Below are 18,451 nucleotides of genomic sequence, written 5' to 3'. Positions count from 1 at the left end.
GCAGGACAAAGGTCTTCATTGATTGTGAAGTTTTGTATTCATTACATCAGGATATTCGTAAATATGCTTTGCTTGTTCTGACTGCATTGAGGCGTGGGTTAAAAGCAAACTGGGATGAAGAGCAACCTTGTCTTGTAGTAGTTTGACTGTAACAGCCTTGATTCTTTAATAAGTTGGTTTAATGATGACTAGGTCTGTGTCAGTACAACAAATAACTTTAAAGTATAATTTGATACATTTAATAACTTACCACCGTTGAAGCTCAGTGAAAATTCTAAAGGGGATGGGAAGGGACAGCTTTGAGCATTGTCCTGGGAGAGTCAAGGATAAGCAGCATAATTAGCCATTATTTGCTTTTCTTGCTGCCAGCTGTCACATGTACAACTCCAAAACTACCACAAAGGTACATTTTTTTGGGTTTTTTTTTTTTTTTTTGGCCACACAATAGCATGTGAGAAAGAGCTGAGGTGGATCTGGTCACTGACAATGTGTAGGTCAGGGTGGCTGGCTCAGGAGGGAATTGAGGGGCTTGTGGCTATGCCAGGACTAGCTCATGTTATGATGAGGAAGATAAGGAAGAGGACGTTGCTATGAGAGAGGGAGAACATGAGGTCTTGTGAGAATGCTTTGATACAAAGTATAAGTACAAGGGAAATCAGATTCTTCTAGAAGAAATTGTTTCTTCTGTGTGGTATACAGGAGTCAGTCATTAATGGTACCCTATTGTTTGTACTGTATTTGAGCATGCCTGCTGTGTCTTGGTGGGTTGTTTTTGGTTTTGTTGTTTTCACCTTCCACCCTCTTTTGTCTCATTCTAAATTTGAAATAGACTGCTAACTTTTGTTAGGTTACCATAGGGAGCAGCAGTCAGCAGTTGTCTGGACTTGGAGCCATAGTTGTTTCTGGGCATGACTACTTCTGATTCCAGCTTCAGTGATGGAATGCCTAAGAGTTGGGTATTCCTCCTAATCTCTTAGCAAAATATATACTATGGTGTAGCTTGTGTGGGGGGAGGAGGGGGGGGACAGAAAGGGAACTTCCTTGTGGGCAAGATTAGTCATTTATTCACATATTCTGCTTCTAGATCTGGTTAAAGATGTATTATCTCCTTGGAAGCAGTCAACAATAAATAATCATTTACTTAAATATGTTGTATTTACTTTGTGTATATAAATATGCTGCATTTGTTTTTCCAGATTACTGTGTGTGTAGATGCATATGTGTATATATATGTGCACATGCTATAGTTAACTTTCATTATATATTTGAATCATACCCAGCATATTCTGTTAAAATGTCAGAGTGCTCAGAGCGGTGACAAGAAGTTGAAATTTAGTAGAACATGGAATTGTTCTAATAAAATTTTCTGTTTTCTCCATGTAACACACGCCATGCCTCCAATTAGGAAAAAAAAAAAAAAGATTGGGAAGCAGGGTAGGGATGCTTAAGTTGTTGAGCTGTTGGCTTTGTGACAGTTCAGGATGGAAGTTCTCCATGCTGAATTTGTGGATTCTGACACTCTTTAATGATAGGTGCATTGTTACAGAAATTTCTCCTGTGCAGATTATGTTAAAGCATAGGTACCTAGTATATTGACCTTTTCTGGGTATGTTTTTGTGGACTGCTTTGTGAGAAGGGTGGTTCCCATGACTGCAGGTTAAAAATGTTGGCCTGCAAATCTGAAGGCAGGCATGACAAGAATTGCTTTTGCTAATGATTGCAAAATATGTATGAGCATATGATGTAATCGGGCTTGAGGGGGGAGGAAAATGTTCAAATTGAATATGCAATAAACTGATAATAATTTATGTATAGAAGACTTTCTAGAACATTTATTCTCTAAATTCTGGTGCTTTTATTTGCCTTTTTGCAATACATTTAATAGCCTCAATTTTAAGATATTTATCTGAGTTTCTGAGTGTTATGTTGAATACCAAAAACATTTCAAAAATGTTTTTATCTACCACCCCTTATAAAGAAAATATTTTTGAGGGGAAGACAGGCACCAGCATACCATAGAGATTATTTTTCCTGATGTGGTAAGAAAATCAAACAATAACATTTCTTGATCATCTCTCTGTTAACTGAGGTGTCTTCTGTAAACAAATAACTCTGATGTCAGCACAAGTCAGTAGACCTATGAACGAAATACTGTCTTGTTGGTCTCTGTCCTGCCTATAAGAACCCCATTGGTATGGAAACATGTAGTTAGTTTCAGAGTGATCCTTTATGACTGCGTGAAGCCAAGATGAAAGATAGTAGAATGAATTTTCTCCTGGGAGCAGAAGCTAGAATTCTTAGGTTTAATACTGTGTGAGTGTGGTTATTTTTCTTTTACATTCAAATTGACTTGAAGTTATAACCAGATCAGCATCATGTGGTAGTTGAACTGAAAGATCTGGCTTGACTCAAGACTATCATGCAAATGGTTTGTGTATGTTGCGTTTCAATTTTATCTGTAAATTGGATAACTCTTTTCTACCCTTCCTGCTCTTCCTTGGCCTGCAAGGGGTGAGAAATTGTGCAGATAAGTAACGTTTCAGCAATTTCATTTGTTCCAGTCAGCTTCAGTTTAATTCCCTCAGACTTATACATGCCAGACGAAGAATGGTCTTAATGTTTACACTGTTCTGATACCTAAATCCTGCTCGAGGAAATTGTTCTTAACGTTTTGCCTGTAGTTAAAGGGTGTGGGACAGTGGGTTTAGGTTAAAAAATTAGGTTTTATTTTTCTCCCTAGTTACGTGTATGTTGTATACAGACCTTGTAAAGGTGCAGAGCAGACAAAACAGAGATGGTAATTTGTGTTAATCTTTGCAGTGGCATTCGATCAAGACTTTGAGGTAAATTTGCTTGCAGCAGCATAAAATCTAAATTATTTGTCTTAAGTTAGTGCTGTTTCCTCTCTTGAAATAGCCAGAATTCTGATTAGATTTTTCATCCTTAAAATTCTGTCCTGCATTTACAGACACCCTGATAATTACAGAGACCCTGAAGTCTTCTATGATGAAATCCCAAAGTCTTGAGGTATCTAACATATTTGATTACTTTCTTTTCTTTTTTTTCATACTTTGTAATTCTCATGTGGCAGATCACAGAATCACAGAACTGTAGGGGTTGGAAGGGACCTCCAGAGATCAGAGTCCAACCCCCTGCCAGAGCAGCTCCCTAGCCCAGGTTGCACAGGTAGGCGTCCAGACAGGTCCATAGGTTCATAGATACGTTAGGTTGGAAAGGACCTACAAGATCATCTAGTCCAGCCATCCTCCTATCACTATCCCTACCCAACTACTAAATCAAATCCCTTAGCACCTCATCTAAACGCTTCTTGAACAGCACTAGGGACGGTGCCTCAACCACCTCTCTAGGCAGGCCATTCCAGTGCCTGACCACTCTTTCAGAGAAAAAAATGTTTCCTCAGATCTAATCCAAATCTTCCCCAGTGCAACTTGTGGCCATTCCCTCTTGTCCTGTCATTATTAATCAGGGAGAAGAGGCCCACCCCCTCCTCACCACAACCTCCCTTCAGGAAGTGGTAGAGTGCAATAAGGTCTCCTCTGAGCCTCCTCTTCTCCAGACTAAACAATCCCAGCTCCCTCAGCCGCTCCTCATAAGACTTGTGCTCCAGACCCCTCACCAGTTTTGTTGCCCTTCTCTGAACACGCTCCAGGGCCTCAATGTCCTTCTTGTAGTGAGGGGCCCAAAACTGAACACAGTACTCGAGGTGCGGCCATACCAGAGTTGAGTACAGGGGGATGATCACCTCCCTGCTCCTGCTGGCTACACTATTTCTAATACAGGCCAGGATGCCGTTGGCCTTCTTGGCCACCTGGGCCCACTGCCGGCTCATGTTAAGCCGAGCATCAACCAACACCCCCAGGTCCTTTTCCTCTCTACATTCTTCAAGCCATTCTGCCCCAAGCCTATAGCATTGCATGGGGTTATTGTGGCCAAAGTGCAGACCCGGCACTTGGTCTTATTGAACCTCATCCTATTGAGCTCAGCCCAGCTGTTCAGCTTATCTAAATCCCTCTGAAGGGCCTCCCTACCCTCAGGCAGTTTGACACATCCTCCCAACTTGGTGTCATCTGCAAACTTACTGAGGGTACACTCAATTCCCTCGTCTAGGTCATCAATAAAGATATTAAACAAGATGGGCCCCAATACTGACCCTTGGGGGACACCACTTGTAACAGGACGCCAGCTGGACTTAACTCCATTAACCACTACCCCCTGGGCACAGCCCTCCAGCCAGTTCTTCACCCAACGAGTGAATCTGTCCACACCACGGGCTGCCAGTTTCCTCAGGAGAATACTGTGGGAGACCGTGTCAAAGGCCTTGCTGAAGTCCAGGTAGACTACATCAACAGCCTTTCCCTCATCTACCTGTCTGGTCACCCAGTCATAGAAGGAGATGAGGTTGGACAAGCACGACCTGCACTTGGTGAACCCGTGTTGGCTGGGTCTGATCCCTTTATTGCCATGCACGTGTCGTGTGATTTCCCTCAAGATCATCTGTTCCATAACTTTCCCTGGTACCGAGGTCAGGCTGACAGGCCTGTAGTTCCCCGGGTCTTCCTTACGGCCTTTCTTGTAGATGGGAGTCACATCGGCAAGCCTCCAATCTTGTGGGACCTCTCCAGATAACCAGGAATGCTGATAGATGGCAGAAAGTGGCTCGGCAATCACCTCTGCCAGCTCCCTCAGCACCCTTGGGTGGATCCCATCTGGCCCCATGGACTTGTGGCGGTTCAGATGGAGGAGTAGATCTCTGACCGTCTCTGCTTGGATCACAGGGGGTGCATTATGCACCCCGTCCCAGACTTCCAGGTCAGGGCAAGTACCATGTGGACAACTGCTCTGTCTGTTAAAGACAGATGTGAAGAAGGCATTGAGAACCTCAGCCTTTTCCTTATCATCTGAGGTTACATTCCCTGCCTCGTCGAGTAAAGGAGAGAAATTTTCCTTAGTTTTTCTCTTGCTGTTAATATATTTGTAAAAGGGTTTCCTGTTCTTTACAGCAGTAGCCGGTCTAAGTTCAAGCTGGGCTTTAGCATTTCTAACTTTCTGCCTGCAAATCTTGGCCAGTTCTCTGTAGTCACCCCAAGTAGCCTGACCCATCTTCCAGAGGACATAGACTCTCTTTTTCTCTTGGAGTCTCAACAAAAGTTTCTGGTTGATCCACACTGGTCTTTTTCTCCTCCGGCTCGACTTAACGGGACTCCAGGACAGCCTGCTCCTGTGCCTTTAAGATTTCCATCTTGAGGAGCATCCAGGCTTCCTGGACCCCTTTACCCTCAGGAGCGAGTCCCAAGGGACCCTTGCAACAAGCATCCTGAACAGGTCAAAGTCTGCCCTCCGGAAGTCCAAGGTAGCAGTTTTGCTAGTCACCCTCTTGACGTCACCAAGAGTAGCAAACTCCACCATTTCATGGTCACTCTGGTCAAGACAATCTCCAACCTTCACATCTCCTACTAGTCCTTCCCTGTTAGTGAAGAGTAGGTCTAGCAAGTCATCTCCCCTGGTAGGCTCTTGCACCAGCTGTGTCAGGGTCTGGAATGTCTCCAGAGAAGGAGACTCCACCACCTCTCTGTGCAGCTGTGCCAGTGCTCCGTCACTGCACTGGGAAGGAGTTCCCACACATTTGTGTGGAACTTCCTGTGCTTCCTTTTGTGGCCGTTTCCCCTCATCCTATCACCCCACACTGCAGGAAGAGTCCAGCCTCGTCCCTTTGCCTCCTGCTCCTTAGGTATTTATAGACGTGGATCAGATCCTCTCTGAGTCATCTTTTTTTCAAGGCTGAACAGACCCAGATCTCTCAACCTTTCCTCATAAGAGAGGTTGTCTCGTAGGGGCAGTTGGTAGAAGAATGTAGTTCTTCATGCATCCATTGAAGTCGTACAAGCAGTCCAATGGAGTCCACGTATTCATGTAATGCTGACTGATGTAGGAAATGTGAATTGATGTAGCATTCAACTTAACTAAAATTAGTGCAGTCTTTATGTGGAAAATTCTCTGATCTTATACTATAAAAAATAATGTAATTATATCTTTAATTTATAATTTCACCAATGTCTGTTTATTAATTCAAAAATAAATGTATTGCAACTTCCTTTCTATTCTATTAGAAAAGTTTATAATTTTTCCTAAATTAAAAGTGTTTTTTCTTGGTATCTATCATGCTGTGATAGGATGGAGAAATTTATTTATGGACAACAAAACACAGGCAACAATGACTTTTGTGTTTAAAACAAACAAAAACAACTAAAAACCAAACCAAACTTTGATATAACAAATGGAATGTTAAAAGTGTGTTTCTTCCCTGTCCCTCCCTCCCCCCTTTGATTACTGTAGTTACCAATTTGTGGTAAGGATGTGAGGTTGGCTTGATATGCTTGGAGTTACCATCCCTTCTAACCTGTAACGTCTCATGAAAGTTGTACATCTCTGCACCTGAACGAGAGCTTTAGTGTGCTTGTCCATTCAGTGTAGGTTCTATCAGGTTTCTTAGTTACATTTCCCTTCTCAAGTAAAGTAAAATGTCATGCAGAGGTGGGCTATTGAGTGTCATAGAATGAATCATAGAATGGCTTGTGTTTGGAGGGGACCCCGAGGATCAAGTTCCAGTCCCCCTGCCACAGGTAGGGCCATGAACCTCCAGATCTGGTACTAGGCCAGGCTGCCCAGGGCCCTGTCCAACCTGGGCTTGAACACCTTCAGGGACAGAGCATCTGCACCCTCTCTGGGCAGCCTGTTCTAGCACCTCACCACTCTCTGTGAAGAACTTCACCCTGATGTCCAATCTAAACCTTCCCTCCTTGAGCTTAAAACCATTCCTCTTTGTCCTGTCACTGTCTGCCTGAGTAAAAAGTTGATATTCCTCCTTTTTATACTCTCCTTTTAAGTACTTGAAGGCTGCAGTGTTTTCTTTTTGCAGCCTTTTCTTCTCCAGGCTGAACAAGCCTAGCTCCCTGAGACTGTTTTCATAGGGGAGGTGCACAGCCCTCTGATCATGTTTGTGGCCTTCCTCTGGACCTTCTCCAACAGCTCCACATCTTTCCTGTTCTGGGGGCCCAAGTCCTGGATGCAGTACTGCAGATGATGGGGCCTTACAAGGGCAGAGTAATGAGGGACAGTCACCTCCCATTTCCTGCTGGCCACCGCTCTTCTGATGAAGCCCAGGATACCATTGGCCTTTGGAATATGAGAGCACACTGCTGCTCGTGTAGCTGATACCGCTATTAATTTTACTTTTCCACTGACTTGAAAAACGTATGGTGTTGAAAGAAAGAGGTTACATACCTTCATATATTCAGATATTTTTATATATTAACAAAAAGCAAAAGACGACCACCTAAAATATCTACACAAAGCCTGCATAGAAAATACCATGGAAGAAGTTGATTGTGTGGACTCTTCACATTTAAAGAATGATTGATATTGGGTTGGTAGCAGATTATGAAACCTTGTTAATGTCACTGGGACAGTTTGTCTGGATTTCAAGTGCACTTTGTCAAGGTGATCTGTCGTCTGCTTGTTTCCCAAAACTATTCAGTGTAGCTTTTGGTGGTTCCACAAGAAATAAATGAAAGGGGAAGGTGGAAAAAAATGTGCTGATAGAATAGGCCTATAGTTCCCTTCAGCCAGCACCCTTACCAGAACTGCACTTTGTTCTGTATATATGGATCTCGTAGAATTAGGTCCAGAAATACTGGTGTTGCTTCAGAAGATGACCATTTAAGTTGTGATTGAACAGTTAGACCCTCTGTACTTGTGGTTGTTGTTTTTCTCTCCTCTTCCATGTACCAGTGAAAATGTTTTTTCATCTCTCATCTCCTGTCACATAATTGAACTTAGAAGGACAAAGCAGAAAGGAAACATGTGGTCTTCATTAAACCACAGAATATTGTGTGAGTGCAATACCTCAGGGATAATGTGTAACTTATTTTCTGTTGTCTAATGCATAAATGATGTTCTTTGTACAAAGCCACACAGATGAAATAAGCTGGAATGTATTGTGTTCTTACGCTTCCACTGTTAGAGCACCATTCATTTAAAAATTCTGGTTCTGGGATTGTCAGCAAAATAAATCTTGAGAAGTAGTGGTGAAGTTTCGAGTATCTTTTATCCGATAGGGCAGTTAAGTCAGCAAAGTCACATGTGCTCTCTTGAGAGCATTGCCATAGAAGTTGTAAACCACTGTGATAAAACACACTTCTTCATTTCCATTTTAAGTTTTCTTTTTTTTTTTTTTTTTTGCAAGAGATTGACCATGCACAAGTTAGATGTTTTAACGGGGATTAAACAAAAACATTCTTTTTTTTTATGTTATATTGCTAGGGTAAGACAAACTTACTAACCACAGTTAAATGCAGTTTTCTCATTTCGATTTTTTCATGCAATGAAGTTGTGCTGAGATGGTATTATTGAAGAAAATAGCAACTTGGAGAAATCACCAGAATTCTTTCTGTGACTGGGGAGTAATACCACAAGAAGAGCAAAGTGAACCCCTGACAACATTGGAAGTCTTCTGCTATCAAGTTTAATAAACAGATGAACTACTCTACTCTAGGAAGAGTTAATAAATGAACTTTGAACCAGCAGCTTTTGTGTAGTGCCTTTTAAACTCTGTGATGCTGCAGTCCACTGAACAAACCACCTTAGTCTGACTTCCAAATTAACATGCAGCTTGCAGAAAGACTTTCTTTTTCAGCAGTAAGTTGTGTATAATCTGTTTTGACTGCAAGAATTTTTCTCTAGCGCCCTTCTTTCCACTCCTCCCTGCCAATAGCTTCAATAAAAAGCACCTATGAAAATTTTTTTAGATAGCCATAGACACCCGATTTCCTGAATTCTGGAGGAGTGTGGACTTGGAGTAAATGCTGACATTGAAAAGTGCTGTGTTATGATACCAGGTAGTATTTCATGAATTATTTCAACAGAATAAATAATCCCTTCTAGGATGGATATGGAAGAATGATCCCCAACGATTCCATTATTATCTGTTCTGAACTGTCCAAATGTTGTAGTCCAGATATAATTGATGAAAAATACTGGGAGTATTTTAGTGTTATGACAATACTTCTCATTGTGGCATGACAGGAAATAATTTCCCTTCATCTGAAATCTGACATCAGTGTTATTGTTGGATAGTTTATATGATTGTATCTCTGTTAGTTAAGTTGTAGTTGGTTTGGTTTTAAGAAAATTCAGTTAAACAAAAAAATGATCACAGTTACCAAAAGCTATTTTGAGTTTGAGAAACCTCACAGTAGCTGAGATCTTGATCCCCGACTGTGGTGCCCTGTGTGTCTTTTAGACATAGAATGCATCAGAGAATGGTTTAGGTTGGAAGAGGCCTTCATGATCATCTGGCTCTCCAACCCACTGCTGTAGGCAGCGATGCTTCCCTCTAGACCAGGTTGCCCACAGCCCCATCCAGCCTGGCCTTGAACACCTCCAGGGAAGGGGCGTTCACAGCTTCTCTGGACAACCTCTTCCAGTGTCTCACCACCCTCACAAGAAAGAATTTCTTCCTGATATCTAGTCAGAATCTGCCCTCTTCCCGTTTAAAGCCCCTTTTCCTGTTGCTACACGCCCTTATAAAATGCATGTACTTCATAGCATACTGAAGTTGTTTTTTGGAGTGTTCTAATTGCAGGCATAATGTAAAAATTCCTATTATGCTAATGATTTGTTAGTGTAGGTGCAATTGAAGATAACAGTGGATCAGCATGTCTTAACATGCGGTAGCTGATTTACCTGGATTAAATGAGTTGATAATTTCCTTTTAGAGAGTAATTAATTCCGACTTGTTTTTTTCTTCCTAAAAAGGAGGCTAAATGGAAACTGAAGTTCTGTATAAATTGTAAATGAGGTTTCTGTAGGGCAGGGTTTCTGCCCGATGAGTAAACTGGGGCAACACTATGAACGCTCACTGAAATAGTGAGAGGGATTTGGGGTTTCTTTTATGCCTGCTACTTCTCTGTACCTGCTTTTGGTTTGCCGTTTTTTTTCTTGCTGGTTATTCTTGAAAGTAGTCTGCTTCAGTCCTGAGTTTTATGCTTAGCTAGTGATGCAGTGTGACATTTTTGATACTTGGTTAGAAAATGGGTAGTGTTTACTATGAGAAAGCAAGAGGCTTTGCTCAAGCAACAGCTCGGCCTGAATCTTTTCTACTCTGTTGCACTTGGTGACTCATTTAGTGGGACCGAGATGTAACTGCTGCTTTTCTGAGGAGCAGTGAACCTGAGGTTTAGAGACTAAAAAACACGTTGAGATGTCACACTTCAGTAGTGAGATCTAATGAATTAGATGAAGATTTGATATTAAGTTGTCCCTTAGAGATGTTCACCATTTTAGATGCTGCTTCGTCATCCTGGAGGTGCTGACTTGATCAACAAAGGAAGCACATTCAAGTTCGTCTGTGGTGAATTTCTGAAAAGGCTTTTTAACAATAACACCGTTTTCCACTTAAGGCTGGTCAGTTTCTTCTTAGCAATGCAGTGTGTTTGCAAGGAGTAGCGTGTTAAAATATGTTGGATCTTGATGTTGTTGGGCTTTTATAGTGTTACATCTTAGCTGAAGTCTATTTCATATGGATGAATTGTATATATTAAGTTACTTACGGTATATGCTTCATTGCTGAGTGGTCTAGATTCCCACAGTTCAGCCGTGGGAAGGGCTCCACAATTCTATGTTAAGCAGATAGTGAGGATGCACACATTTTGCTTCAGTTACCTGGTCATGTGTCTACATTAGGGTGTGAAATCACGTTAATTTACCAACCTCTGAATAGAGGTGCTAATTCACAGTTCTTCTGTGCTCAGTCTGGGCTTCTGCCCTTGGTAAGAGGAGTGGGTGACAAGTAATAACTGCCATAACAAGAGGGATTGGTTTTGTTTACTTGCATGAATCGTAAATTGTATCATCGCTTTAAAACTAAAAACTACTACAGATTTTTATTTTTAAGTTTGCTACTTAAGAAAATCAATTCTGAAAAAAGCCCCAATGATGTGTAAGTCTTTCAACAATCTGTAAAAATGAGACTGAAAATGTCATTTCATGTAATTATTTGTTAATCATCATGATTAGTTTGGTTTAAAAAGATACGGGATGGAAGTTCTGGCTTTCTTTCATGTCATTTAGTTTGTGTTGTAAGCATTGAAAGTTTGGGGTTTTTTTAAACACCCTAACAAAAGTCAGGAGTGCTTTCTGAGAAGTGCATCAAAAAATTTTGTTAACAAGATTACTACTGAAAGATAAAGCAACTGAGCTCTGGCAAAATGGACCAGTAAGGAAGCATACCTGATGTTCAGTCTGAAGTGAGTCTTCGTTGTGTCTTGGAGTACGATGAATGAATTTTTGTGATCATCAGTTTAAATTATAGTATTTTTGTTAGTTTGTAGTATTTTTGAGTCTTAAGATCATTGCACTTATAGTGTAAAAAACTGAATTCTCTGTATGTAATCTTTTTGCTTACATAAAATAACACTAAATTACTGTGAAATGTATATACACATGATATAGAACCACTTGTTTTAAGATGATCTGACTCAATCTTCTGTTTCCTGTTGTGTTTTTTTTCACAGGGTTTGTGGATGCACTTAGATGTTTGCAATGAGCACTGTGGCTGGCATGCCCCAGTGTTTTGGATACCAATGCATAGGACTCTGTAGTAATCGAATTTATCAGAAACGAACGTCATGAGCATAGTGATCCCACTGGGGGTTGACACAGCAGATACTTCTTATTTGGAAATGGCTGCAGGCTCAGAGTAAGTATGTTAATTTACTAATTAAGTTTTCTGATTTCTGTTGCTTATTTTTTTTCCTACTGAGGATTTCTTTTAATACATTTAGTTGGAGAAGACTTGAGAGTCTCTTGTGGTTATACTGGATTTTTAGTAACTTAAAGCAATAGTTTATTCTTAAGTCAATTTTTCCTTCTTGAGGAGAGTGAAGAAGAGAAAGTGAACTGTTCTGCAGTGTTAAGTTTTTTATTGCTTAGCAAACTGAGAAACACAGTTACTACCTGGTTTGCTTTTCACACAAAGTATTTAACAATTATAGTTTCCTTAACCTGTGTATTTAAATAGGTAGATAGATAGGCTGATTGATTCATTCTCCATTTTGGTGAAAATTTACTTATTTCAGGAAAGCAGCAGTAATAAAACAAGGATGCCTTTGTTTTTTAAAGGCATAGCTTGTCTTCACAGAGGTGTTTTTTTATGTTGAGAAATTCCTGTAAATTTCTATTGGAATTATTATTTGAGTTGGCATAAAAGTGGATAGCAATGTATAAGGGGTTACAAAAAATCCAGAATTCTGAAAGTTTCACAAGAAATAAATATAGTGAATTTCTGTTATTTTCTTACAGCTAGTGCCTAACAAATAGGCTGGAGCTTAGGTATGAGTCATCTCTGAGTGGAGATTTGTCTAGGCAGATAGGCATCATTGCATGTGTAGTGTCCACCTGGTTCTTGAATGTTATTAGAAATAAATGTTTTGAACCATGGGAGAGGTAAAAGACCATGGTGGTATAACAGTTTTTGCTATGTTATATAGGTAACTCATCCCATGGAGGGACACAGTGAGTAGCCAGAATTGATGTAAGCAGCATACACACAGTCTTTGCTTTGGAGTGTGTGCTGTCCTAGTAATTGTACTCCATTTAAGAAGAAAATGTCTTTTCTTCCAAACTTCAAAGAAAATGTGTTAGATGGTTAAACTAAAGAGCCCTCAAACAGCTTTTTAAATGCCTGTTTCTTTTCTGTGTTTCCAGTTATATGAGCTTACTCCATTAACCTAGGCAATTGGAGCCATTTATCTGGAGAAAACCCAAGAATTCTTACTTCGAAACTTAATGGCACATTCAAGTTTTTAAAATTGTTTTGTTAATGTCTATTTCATATCATGAACACTAATTTCCTTGGTGCAGAAAACTCTTTAAGTCTTTGTTAAGTAATTCACTGCATTGTTCATAGCTCTTTCAGTTATTTTGTTTCTGTGGATTTCTTTTATGTTTAGAAAAGAGGTCTCTGTTCCTGAGGTTACTGACATTTGTTGCAGATGCATCAAGCTGTGCTGAAATTAGAGTAAATAAATATAATTGTCAGTATAAACACGATAGTTCACTGTGTTATTTGCCTGATGCTGTGATACGAAGGCCTGGTCAGGTACTGCTGTTCTTCAGATGTTGACTGTCAGCAGTTAGATTCATTAATGTGATCTCTGGCATGGGCTGAAATGTGTAGTTGCACAATTATCTTATCTTGATCTGAAAGCCACGTCATTGCCTAAAGAAATGTAACACAAAACTGTGTCCCTACCCTAACTACTTTCATAGTTGTTACCCTTTTCTGTTGCCATCTATCTGCTTTAAATATACTTGTGTTTTCTTCAAGGGATATGTTGAACATAGATTGTACTTATAGTGGTCATAGTGAGTTGTGGGGTTTTCCCAAGTGGGAAGGCTGTTTTAAACAAGAAGTGCTGAGTGTTTTGTTCCCTAGGTAGCTAAGACTGTCAGATGAGCTTGGCTAAATGAAGTGTCATGAAGCAGAAAATGTTAGCTGCTCATCATACAAAATACATTGCACTCCTTTGTCTTAGCTGACCTTCAATCAGACGTAGCTCAAGTGTGCTGGTGGAAAGGGAAGACAAACCCAAACACTACAAAAATGAGACCAGTTAAACTCATGTATGGCAAGTTGGTACTGGGGCATACTTGGAAGTGAGAGATTTCACTTGGAGTTTTGACAAATGCAGGAAGTGCTATTAGCTAAATTTTCAGAGGTTGTCGGGTAACTTAGCTTTAGGATGTGAAAACTGCAATTTTACTGAGATTCTTTTCTGTTTAAGTACCTGGAATTCTATGAAGGTGGTTGATGGCCCCAGATTCTAAGGACTGATTGTATTTTGAGTGTTGGTCAAAATCCAACCTCCCTTCTTTCGTAATTCCTGCTCAGTCAGAAATGAAGCAGTGTTTGAAAGCAATGAGGGGGGACTCTTAAGAATTTGCTATTGCTCAGAATGGCTTATAATTGATGCCCTTAATATAGGTGAATGTAGGGATTGATTTTATTTTTGACTGTGGTTTCATGTGGTAATTATTCAGTTTTTGACTAATGCCATCTGCTGGCAAAGTGCAGAATATATTTGCAATTTGCATTGTACTTTTAATAAATAAGGACACTAGGTAATGATGTGAACGTGAGAGTCTTCATCTGCAGTGTTAAAAGTTGTTTGAGAGACATCTTTACCTTCTTTAGCTCTTTTTTGCAAGTTATAAGAATATTGTTAAATAATTGGAACCCAGGAGAATCGGCTGTTTTAAAATAGTCCTTGCTGTTGTTTGTTGGCTTGTTTTTTTTTAAATTCTGAATATTTAGAGTGGTTTTGAATTGATAATCAGTACTTATAACAAGTGTAAGATGTTCTGGCAAAATTTATCTTTGTATATTAGCGTGCATTTTTCTTCATCTGCATTCCTTTGTCGACATCTCTTCATTTTTTATTTTTATAAGCCCTTGTATGTAACAGGGATGTCTGCAACCATTCGTGGTTCTAGTCTTTTAAATCAAATACTTAGATTTCATCTGCATGCTCTGTTGAGGGTATTACAAATTGACAAGCCATTAAAATGATTGAAAGATTGAGTCCTGAAGAGTAGCTTTTGGGGATAAGGAACATGGTGTGTTATGTGGTGCCCTGCTACTTGAGTTTCTTGTTTTGTGTTTTAAAGTGGCATTGAATGCTTTAATTGACTGTACAGTTAAGTATTTTACCAAGAGGTATGGCTTCACAAAACTTTCCAGTGCTATCAGATATATTATTATTACAAATATTACTTTTTTATTGATCAAATCAACTTTTCTAGCTATATTGAATGCTTCTGCCCTCTTCTTCCCTTCTCCCTTTCATATTTCTCAAGCTTCCTCACACCGGTTTGCACCCCAGTGTAACATTTGAGTGGATAAATATTGATGGTTACTGTTATATTCAGAGCTCTGATGAGCGTCCCCTTATAACTGATAGAAGTGTGTCTGTGATTACACCTCTGCCCACACTGCAGAGTATTTGGGGGGGGAAAAAGCCTTACTGAAAGCTGAGACTGCTTCAACACTGTATTTGTTAAACCTTGTCTAATACAAAGGTTTTATTGCATTTGCTTTTTACCTAATTTTCTCCCAGTCCTTTTGTGGTGGCTTATTTATTTATTTATTTATTTTTAAGTTGTGCTTTTATTGGTTTTCACTCTGCAATCTAAATGTGTTATACAGGTGTTGAAATAGTTGCATAAAATTGATTGCATTTATTTGTCTTCTGCATTTCCCTTTTAGAAGGTTAATGCTTCTGCCTTCCTCAGCTGTTTTCATCTAAATTTTAAAGACTCTACTCTTAATTGGTTTATAAATTCCTCTTTTAAGTAGAAATAGATTTAAGGATAGAGTGTGCTGTCTTGCTGGATATTTTGCAAGAGTACCTTTTTAATTTTGTAGTCAGTTAATGAAATATGTACGACCTCCGTTTTTAGGACATACACTTCCATTCTGGTATTTTCATTGAGTGCTCCCTTGTTGAAGTAGCTGGTATTTAGGTCATTGTAAGATGAATTTATTTATTTTCAGTTAAGGAAAATCTCCTAAATTGTACTAAATACAGCATGGTACTGCTTAAAGATGAACTGTAGATAAATTCCTACCTAACCTGTTTCAGTAAACTTTCCTGTTCTGAGAACTGAGGCTTTTATTTTCCATATACTCAAGAAAACCATCTAGGTTGAACGTGGAACCCATAGTGGGTGAGCATGGAACCATGGTTTTGCTTTTCCAATTCAGTGAGTGGTAAAGAATAAAAGTAAAGTGGTAAAGAAGCAATGCAGTGATCAAGACCCTCTTTAATTGGAGAGGAGAAAAGGTGATTTCTGTCCTAGACATCATGGATGAATGATTGACTTCTTATTCTCTGGCATTTAGATTAGAAAGATCTTCAGAAGGATTAACTAGATAACATTAATAGTGTATCATTACTGCATAGGTGCATTGCGTATCAGTATGTGGACAGTCATAATATAAAGGCAAACCAGTTGGAAACATTTTGTCTTTCCAACTGGTGTTTTTTCTTAATCATGTTGATGGTCCTGATGAACCTTCTCCTCCTCTTTCCCCCACACTTAGAATCACAGAATCACCAAGGTTGAAAAAGACGTACAAGATCATCCAGTCCAACAACCATCCACCTATCAGCAGTATTTCTCACTAAGCCACGACACTTAGTACGTCACCTAAGCGTCTCTTGAGCATCTCCAGGGATGGTGACTCCACACCTCCCTGGGCAGTCTGTTCCAATATCTCACCACTCTTTCTGAGCGGTGAAGAAATTTTTCCCAGTATCCAACCTGAACCTCCTCTGGGTTCTGATCACCCTTCATGGTGATTGTAATGAACATTAGTGTTTTCCTCATGATTTTTTTTTTTCCCTGTGGAATTCATTAACTAACATTCTCACCCCAAGGGTAATTTTAACAGGTGTTTCTTTTTACACTGTTTAATTGTGTAGTAACATCACATAGGGAAAAGTTAATATGAAGCAGGCTGCTAAAGACATCAGTAGGACATTTGCAGGTGTATAGGAAAATGCTGTACATTGTTTCCAGAAAGAATTATATTATTACATGAAGTGCTAGCAACAAGTGGTAGTTGCTGATGTTCTCCTGCATCAGCTTAGTATCACCTCATGGCATAACAACAACCAAAAAAAGACGGACTTTAATGTTTTATAATCTGAAGAAAAACCCACAGATTTTTGTGTTACCAGTGTTCAGAATCATCATCTTTATTTTAAACATCAATTCAAGGAATTACTATCTGTGATGGGAAATATATTTGATGCACAGGAAAGCTGAATTTAGAAGAGCGAATTAGGCTCAGTTTCTTTTGTGAGTCAAAAGCCATTTCAGTTTATTAGATACAGATACCTTGTTACATCTCTTGGTATGAAAAATAAATTCTTAGTGCAGCTAGGTAACTGCATTCATTTAAGTTTGTACTAGTATATTTGGGTTGTATGTTTTTTAAAAAGAAAAGCTTCAGGTTGCTGACATAAATGAATTGCTGAGATAAGGTGCAGTTTTTTGGACTCAGAGGTCTTTCTGTTTTAGTTCCTTTACCTTTCTCATCTTATGTGTTAGGTTTAGTATATATAAGCAGTAGGTTGAGTATTACAGCTTTTACTGCAAGGCATTATCTATCAAATCTTTCAGTTTTTTCTTTCCAGTTAAATATAAACCAGTGACTGCTTTTTGTTTTGTTTTTAATAGATAGATTTGCCCTACTTAAGATTTCTGTTTGTAGAAAGAGTACTCCGCTGTGTTGGTGCATGTTCATAAAAATGTTGAGTCATGCCCTGGTGTTCCCACTAGGTGTCATTGCAGAATTCAGTAGCATTGCAGCTGGCGCTGGAGCTGTATCAATAAGTTTGCAATTCTGCGTGTACTGCTGCTTCCTCCTTTTGTCATTAAACTGAACTCCTTTATTTGGCTTTTATTACAGCTTAATGGATCCAGGCATACCAACTGATGAGTCCTTGACAAAGTGCATAACATGCTTTTCTGTTCCACAAGCCAGATTTGTAGGTTGTATGAAGTGATTTAACATGGACTTTTTTTCCTTTGTTTTAGAGAAAGTTTGTTTTCTCTTTATTTGGTAGATATAGGGTTGAATAGTTTTTCCTTTCTTTTTCCCAACTTTACCCTCAACCTACTTGAATGCTCCTTTTTAACAGGAAGAGCAAATTCTTACTTAGCAGCTGTGAAACAACTGCATGCAGTTTATTAATGTTATGTCAATTTACATGCTATAATGTTTATATTTATTATTATAACTGTATTTATTCTTCTTGTGATTTGATTTTGCAGACCAGAATCTGTAGAAGCTAGCCCTGTGGTAGTTGAAAAATCGAACAGTTATCCGCACCAGTTGTATACCAGCAGCTCACATTCACACAGCTACATTGGTTTGCCCTATGCAGTAAGTTTTGCACTAGATATTGTATGGAAAATTGATAATGGAAAGTCTGTTGTTCTTAAACAGAAAAATGCTGATTCCTGCTTACAGTTTTACGTTGTATTGAGGTGTGGGTAAATTGACTAAAAATGGTTAATTGGAAGCTCAGTACAGAACATAGTTAACTTTATATAAACGTAGAATCATAGAGTGGTTTGGGTTGGAAGGGACTTTTAAGATCATCTAGTTCCAACCCCCTGCTGTAGGCAGGGACACCTCCCTCTACACCAGGTTGCTTGTAGCCCCATCCAGCCTGGTCTTGAGCCCTTCCAGGGAGGGAGCATTCACTGCCTCACTGGGCAACCTGTTGCAGTGTCTCACCACCCTTACAGCTGAAAAGGTAAATAATCGAGAATGGACAGTGACAAAAACAGAAGTGTTACT

At 39.4% G+C, this 18,451-nt stretch overlaps 1 protein-coding gene across 4 annotated transcripts in view; it reads left to right on the top strand.

Annotated features, from left to right (window-relative positions):
• Window positions 1-18,451, top strand: part of KMT2E (lysine methyltransferase 2E (inactive)) — a 61,606-nt gene that overhangs the window by 8,205 nt on the left and 34,950 nt on the right. For 3 of the 4 annotated variants that reach the window (XM_065743623.1, XM_065743622.1, XM_065743619.1), the window contains 2 exons: window positions 11,592-11,776; window positions 17,920-18,031. In XM_065743623.1, coding sequence (XP_065599695.1) covers window positions 11,706-11,776; window positions 17,920-18,031 — 183 coding nt within the window. In that variant the 5' untranslated portion in view covers window positions 11,592-11,705. Of the gene's footprint in view, window positions 1-2,968; window positions 3,028-11,591; window positions 11,777-17,919; window positions 18,032-18,451 lie in introns of all 4 variants that reach the window. The other variant, XM_065743620.1, reaches the window with a different exon arrangement.

This window comes from Cyrtonyx montezumae, unplaced genomic scaffold (genome assembly GCF_038088225.1).
Source record: "Cyrtonyx montezumae isolate F1298 unplaced genomic scaffold, pur_monq_1.0 scaffold_3, whole genome shotgun sequence".
NCBI classification, from domain to species: domain Eukaryota; kingdom Metazoa; phylum Chordata; class Aves; order Galliformes; family Odontophoridae; genus Cyrtonyx; species Cyrtonyx montezumae.
This window is presented reverse-complemented; position numbering and strand designations above follow the sequence as displayed.